Source organism: Limulus polyphemus, unplaced genomic scaffold (assembly GCF_000517525.1).
Source record: "Limulus polyphemus unplaced genomic scaffold, Limulus_polyphemus-2.1.2 Scaffold1254, whole genome shotgun sequence".
Taxonomy (NCBI): domain Eukaryota; kingdom Metazoa; phylum Arthropoda; class Merostomata; order Xiphosura; family Limulidae; genus Limulus; species Limulus polyphemus.
Genome location: NW_013666864.1, coordinates 70,499 through 77,254, shown reverse-complemented (window position 1 = coordinate 77,254; position 6,756 = coordinate 70,499). Strand labels below are relative to the sequence as shown.

Below are 6,756 nucleotides of genomic sequence, written 5' to 3'. Positions count from 1 at the left end.
AGATTGGATTATTAAACCTAAGTACCCACCACGATTGGATTGATTGGGTTATTAAACCTAAGTACCCACCACGATTGGATTGATTGGGTTATTAAACCTAAGTACCCACCACGATTGGATTGATTGGGTTATTAAACCTAACTACCTACCACGATTGGATTGATTGGATTATTAAACCTAAGTACCCACCACGATTGGATTGAATGTATTCCACAAAGAAGTATCTGCATATAGTTATCCTTGTATTTAAAATGATAAACCAGACAGAAGGCAGCTAGTGAAAAGCACCTATCACCAACTCTTAAGCTATTCTTGTCTCACCAAATAATATAATTTGACCATCACTCTTATAACGAACATGTGGCTTCAAAGTGAGAAGCATATTTTTGTGGTGAGGGGCTGCAAATGATGACTCATCTGATTCACAGTCGGAGCACGTTAGTCACTAGACAATACTCGGTTCGTCATTCAAAGAGCTTCAAAGTCAAATTGGTTCCCAAATCTCCAGAAATAAATGCAGGATATGTATGGTCTTAATATCAGTATAAGAACCAATCAAAGAACCAGGCCAAGTCTTAAAATGGAGTTATAACAGAGATGGAGGATCTTTCATCATCAACCCTCTTCGACCCTTTTCATACTCTTCGTCAATTAATTAGACTTGTGGCGTCGTTTACCGCTCACGTTCACCCAAATACTTCAATTGACACCCAATCCACACATCGACATAACCAGCAGAGCATACAGCTCCTGTGCCACTGAAAATACTAACTAAGAAACTAAAAAAATAATGTACAATTTCAACATTTCGTCACTAAATGACAAGTCAGGTAAAACAGGCAAGAAGTGGTTTTCTGTCAACTACACTATATAGATTTAATTTAAAAATAGAAATATAGGGTTCACCACTCTTTAAAATTCTGAAAAAAACAAACAAACAAACTGGTTTTCAAGTTTAAATACAACTGTACAAACCAACTGAATAAATGACCTTGGTAACCATACATTTTATGTGTAAATAAACCTCGAAATATACAATTAACATAGATGACAATGTGCCACAATCTAACGGAAGAAAGTTTCTCATTTTGTAAACAAGTTTTTTTTTTGTATGAAGAAATGGCCATGAGAAGTTTAGGCAAGAACGTAAAAGCAAAAACAGTAAAACATGGTGGACTGGGAAAGATTTCACGCTTTAGAAATTAGAGATATTGTCACGACAAGAAGGAGCACTATCACAATATCCTGGGCCAAAGATTAGCATGCTGGGCTGTGAATCCTAGGATCCACGGTTTGCGTTTCATGGCCGAAACTCGCGCTCTGAACTTTAGGACCACAGGTGCGTTATAAGAGCGATGACCAAATCCCACTATCCGATTAAAGTAGGTCAACAACTCTAGGTGGGTTCCGTTAACTAACCGCTTTCACTGTAGGCTTAAGCTCAAAATTCGGAACGTTTAGCGCGAATATCCGGAACTAACATATAACCACGACACCCTAGTTGAAACCTGGCATACCCTGGTGGTTAGGGCGCTCGATTCACAATCTGCAGGTCGAGAGTTCATGTACCGTCACCAAACAGCCTTGGGGCGTTATAATGTCATGGTCAATCCCAATTTTCGTTGGTAAATTAGTAGCCCAATAGAAAGAGGCGGATGATGTTGACTAGCTGCCTACACGACTAGAGCATATAGCCCTCGAATAGCTTTTAGCAAAATTTAACAAACAAACATCCTAGTTCGTCATGCAATACCCAATGAAAAACGTTGAATTGACCCTGGCTTTTAGTTTCAACAGAATAACGATCCACGACATAACATCTGCTGAGTAATAAGTATTTACAAAGAAAAGAAAGAGCTGGTAACGTAATTATGACAAAACTAGTGTAATATTTTCCTTGGTAACCCAGTTTAAATGTGTAGCACAGTTGAAAAGTAATGCCTGCCAAAACAGCAGACAACTAATTAAAGACATTTTTAGAAGACTGTCAAGAACAAGTGAAAAAGGTGTTACTTTTTAAAAATTATTTATTGTATCTATGCCTAATAATACAGTTTAAGCTAGATGAAAGATAAAAATAGCTGGATATTAATTATAAAGTATGTTATGTTTCCAAATTATGTTTGTTACCGTTATATTTCAACACTGGGCATCAAAATAACACTTCAACCGAAACTGAACTTTCTTGAAAACTTGAGTGTCAGTACTTCGAACTCAGATTTTTGAACGGTACTGTATATGTTCAACCTATTGCCCGAATGTTGTGCAAGACATTATGAAATAGAGAAGTTGGATCGAAAACTCTATTAATCCAACAATAAAAAAAAAAATCAGGAAAAGGGTCACTAAAAGGGAACAAAACACAACTGGAGTTCAAATTAAGATTGTATTATAGCTAATTAATAAGACAAAATAATCTACAAACATTTCAATAGGTGATTGATTTTAATTAATATGTTCTAATTGGCATAATATGTTATTACTCTACTGAATTATATGTTCATTTGGAAATGTTTTTATCTTTTGTATCTTTTAATAATTAGTTATTTTATAACAATTAAGGTAAATAGGCAGATGTCGCTGTTGTTGCTAGGTGGTACAACTCATTCTTACTTGATCCTCTAATGGCTCAGCAGTACGTCTGCGGACTTACAACGCTAAAAATCGGGTTTCGATATTTGTGGTGGGCACAGCACAGATAGCCCATTGTGTAGCTTTGCACTTAACTATAAACAAATAAGCATTCTAACTGACCTTCTTAACCAATATAATGTTGAAGACTCCAAAAAGAGAGAGTCAAAATATTGTAGAAATAAAGGGAAATTATGATTTAAGCGCTGAAAGCTGGCGAAGCATTACAAACTAATATTCCTAACATTTGTAATAAAAATCTCGTAAGCTGAAAATGTCCCTTCCCCCACTATCACCACCACATTCCTCTCAATTTTTCCATTTTGAATACAAAATACTATTGTACACGCCTCTGATTTTGCTTCCGAAACAAACCATGGGAAAAATCTACAGTTTACGCGATTTTTTATCACAAAGGAAAATTAAGTTTCTGGAGAAATATCGTAAAGTGTCTTAATATGTATATCCTTCTATCCAATCTGATTTTACTATTATGATTATTTTATCCTATTCTTGCATCATTTTATTGTTTTACAATAACTGATTACTGTATTGTTCCGATTATACGGCGATGTTTTGTATTAATAATTAGGCTGTAACATTCATAGTCGCCTTATATACCACAGGCTCCTTCCCCCTATTCTAACCTGTCGCATTCCTGAATGTTCAGATGGCATCCGTCTGCGCGCCAATTGCTAATTTTTGCAACTAATATATCTGCTGGCTGTTTAGTTATAGTATTAATTTTGCGGTCCTAAAAAGAACGTTATGACACTCAGTTTGTTTTTCTTTCCCATGATTTCTGAAAATGGGAGTCGCCTTATATTCGATATCGCCCTATAATCGGACCAATACAGTATTTGTTTTGCAAATATTACATCACAAACAAGTAAATGTGAAACCATATACATTTGGCATTGATATTTTAATGTTGTTTTTTTTATCTTATGACTTACAAAGTTATGATCGTTTAGGAACTTACAACGCTAAAATCAGGGGGTTCGATTCCCCACAGTATACACAGCAGATGGTTCAATTTAGGCTGAGCTCTAAAACAACCAATCAACTTAAAACTAAATAAGCATTTGAAAGTATTCTAAGATAATCACATGGTTTTAGTTTATCTTATCATTTTATATTCATTAGTTACTTGTCAACTGCAAAAATAGAAACTCTGCACTTTACGTGATTTTTGTCACACAAAAAAATATTTATGGAGAAATGTCCTAAACTTTTCTTAGTATGCGATTATTTCTTTTATCATTCTTTTCTTTCGATTGTGGTCATTTATTTTCATTCGAATGTATAATAAAACATCGTATATTTAAAGGCAAACAAAATATCTTGAAATATTGAATTTTTATTTTATTTTTCCTTTTTTATTTTGTTCACAGAAAAAGCGCGTTTATTGAAAAACCCGTTTTACGTTTTTCTCGTGTACAGTCATTTGAAAAGATTGATAATAAAGTAACTAGATAATAAAGCTTTAACGACTGATTCTAAAGGTGCCACATACTCCCAGTGTTTTAATATTTATAAAGCGTTGTTCGGTCGTTTTACTTAATATTATAAACAATGCATATATGATAAGAAAACGTAAAGTATACCAGGCTCCTCAGCATAGTTTTGAAACTAAATCTCATTTTTTTACTTTGAGTCAATGATAAAACTCTCACCATTTTCACAATATATTCGTGTTAAACTGTAACGATTAATATTCGTGTAAACCCTTTTAGAGACTAGTAAAGAAACTAGTGGATGTTAGTTTTAACAGTCGTGTCCTTTACTTCAAAATCCTCAGACAGCAGTAGTCTAAAATAGAAAAATACTTATTGTACTTGTCATTGTGTTTTGTTCCCCCCACCCCCAGTGGCTCAGCGGTAAGTCTGCAGACTTATAACGCAATAATTCGGGTTTCGATACCCGCGATGAGCAGAGCACAGATATCTCACCGTGTAGTTTTATGTTTAGCAACAACCGAATCACTTGTTTCATAAATATTTATGCTTACAAGTGTATATATATATAAACTTACGTTACAAGAACCGTGGCCGCCATCGGGAAAACCGGCACATATAATATTTCCATCGATACGGAAATCGGGACCATACCATTCCTGACACTGCCGCCTCGGTACCACCGGTACTGCTGCTTGCTTCAGAAGTAGTCCGAAACCGGTGCCTGTACAAAAGTATATTTGTTCAAAATTAATCTCTTTTAGGTTAAAGACTGAGAGTCAAAACCAGAAATTTTATCATTTTATAACTTTTAAAGAGTTGAGATTGCATTCATATCGGCTTGTTAAATATATTTGAGAAAATACAGATCTCATTTAAAATATTTTATGACTTCCTAAGAGAGTGATCTCTCAACTCTACTGATTCTCTTACAGTTAGAATTTTATTCAAGAGGTAAGTAAATTGGTTGGACAAGTGTGATTAAATTAGTGTTCTCGTCCCCATACTTATTATCAGCTATAGAATCAACACAGTTCTGATATAGTATAGTGCAAATATTCGAAACAAAGTTGCAAAAGAGAGCAAATATTGCAAAATGGATGGCAAGTGTCGAAAAGCATGTATTTATTTCCCTTTTAAGTTTAGTTACATCATTGCTTATCTAAATGTTTTTCACTTACACGAATTCAGGTGCACAAATAGTTTTAATTATAAAAAAAAAAAAAACATTTATGGAATATAGCTAACTTGCCGGTGGCACTACAATCACATCGTCATAAGCCATTTCCATTTGTTATTGGAGAATTATATGGTTCAGTATTATGTAACTTTTCTTTTAAGACAACTGTGTAAAGGTTTAGCAACACGTGCATAATATGACTTTCAATGTACTCTAGTAGAGACGACTATAGTTTGCGATTTATATATAATGGGTAGCTTTCTCAGTCTTATTAAGAATTGCTCCAGTATATCTCTTTCCACACCTAGATAGAGGTTATTACGAACTTCTTTTATCCAGTGAACATATTTTTGGACTGAGTTGTATTTGTTTGTCCTGTATCTTATATATATATTAAATAAGCTGTTTTTATTTTGTTCTAAAACTTGTGTTCGGGCTCTTTCTTCAACTCACTCAAGTCAGAATCAAATTCGAACTCCAAATAACATCATTTCCTGTCATTCATCTTGCTATTAGGTTTAGTTACCAGGCAATTAGTGTACCTGCAAATATCACATATGTAGTACAAATATGTTTACAATCATGCGAACTCCCTACACAGTAATTCTTATTTAAAACGTTTGATATTATTCTTAATTTTAAAACTCATTCAGCAAAAATGGATTTTTCTATTACATCCAGCTGCAAAATTATCAGGTTTGTGTGTGTATAGAGTAAGTCATTAACGTCTGATTCGCACATGTTCTTGAGAAACTGATATAAGTTCTGAGTTTTTATACATTTTCCTCCAGTGTCACTCACAATATAAAATTCAACGAAAAAGCTTGACGGATTATCATTCAGCGACGTCGTCATCTGTCAGATTAAATAAAATCGTTTCTTTAATAATACCAAAGATTTTTCGTTGTTGACAAAGTTGATAATATTAAAGTCATCAGCCACAGGAACACAGTTACATTATTGACAGTAATGTTTGTTAATACGTGATAAATATAAAGAACTAGCCCTAATTCTATTTTAGTCTCGAATTTTCTAACACTAGATCCAACTCTTTTGACAACCAATAAACTACACAAAAATGTTTTCCTTTTTTAAAAAAAATATTTATCTTAAATTACAAAAATAAAATTTCTCTTGAAAATAGTAAAATGCCCACCAGTATAATACAGTACTAATTACACAGGCATTCTTAGGGCATCATGCTGCAGTTTTCAATGATAAGTTTATCAATTTTAGCAAAATATTCTTTTATTACATTATTTGTGATTTTCACTACTTTACACGAAGTGTAAAGATTGATTCATGATAACAATCAATTTGAAACACTAACCACAGTTAATCAATCATAAATCAAGAAAACGTGGTTATTTTGTGTTAAAAATTTTGTAAGTTAAATTTTATTGTATTTACCATTAAAGTAATGAAGAAATGTTTTACATTTTGTTCATCTTTAAAAGTAATATAGGTGCAACCTGTATTCCTGCGATT

At 33.4% G+C, this 6,756-nt stretch overlaps 1 protein-coding gene across 1 annotated transcript in view; it reads right to left on the bottom strand.

Moving 5' to 3' along the window:
* The window catches only part of LOC106462794 (transmembrane protease serine 9-like), a 31,169-nt gene that overhangs the window by 5,395 nt on the left and 19,018 nt on the right, over positions 1–6,756 (bottom strand). Inside the window, exon 8 of the mRNA XM_013922756.2 lies at positions 4,667–4,812. Coding sequence (XP_013778210.2) covers positions 4,667–4,812 — 146 coding nt within the window. The remainder of the gene's footprint in view (positions 1–4,666; positions 4,813–6,756) is intronic.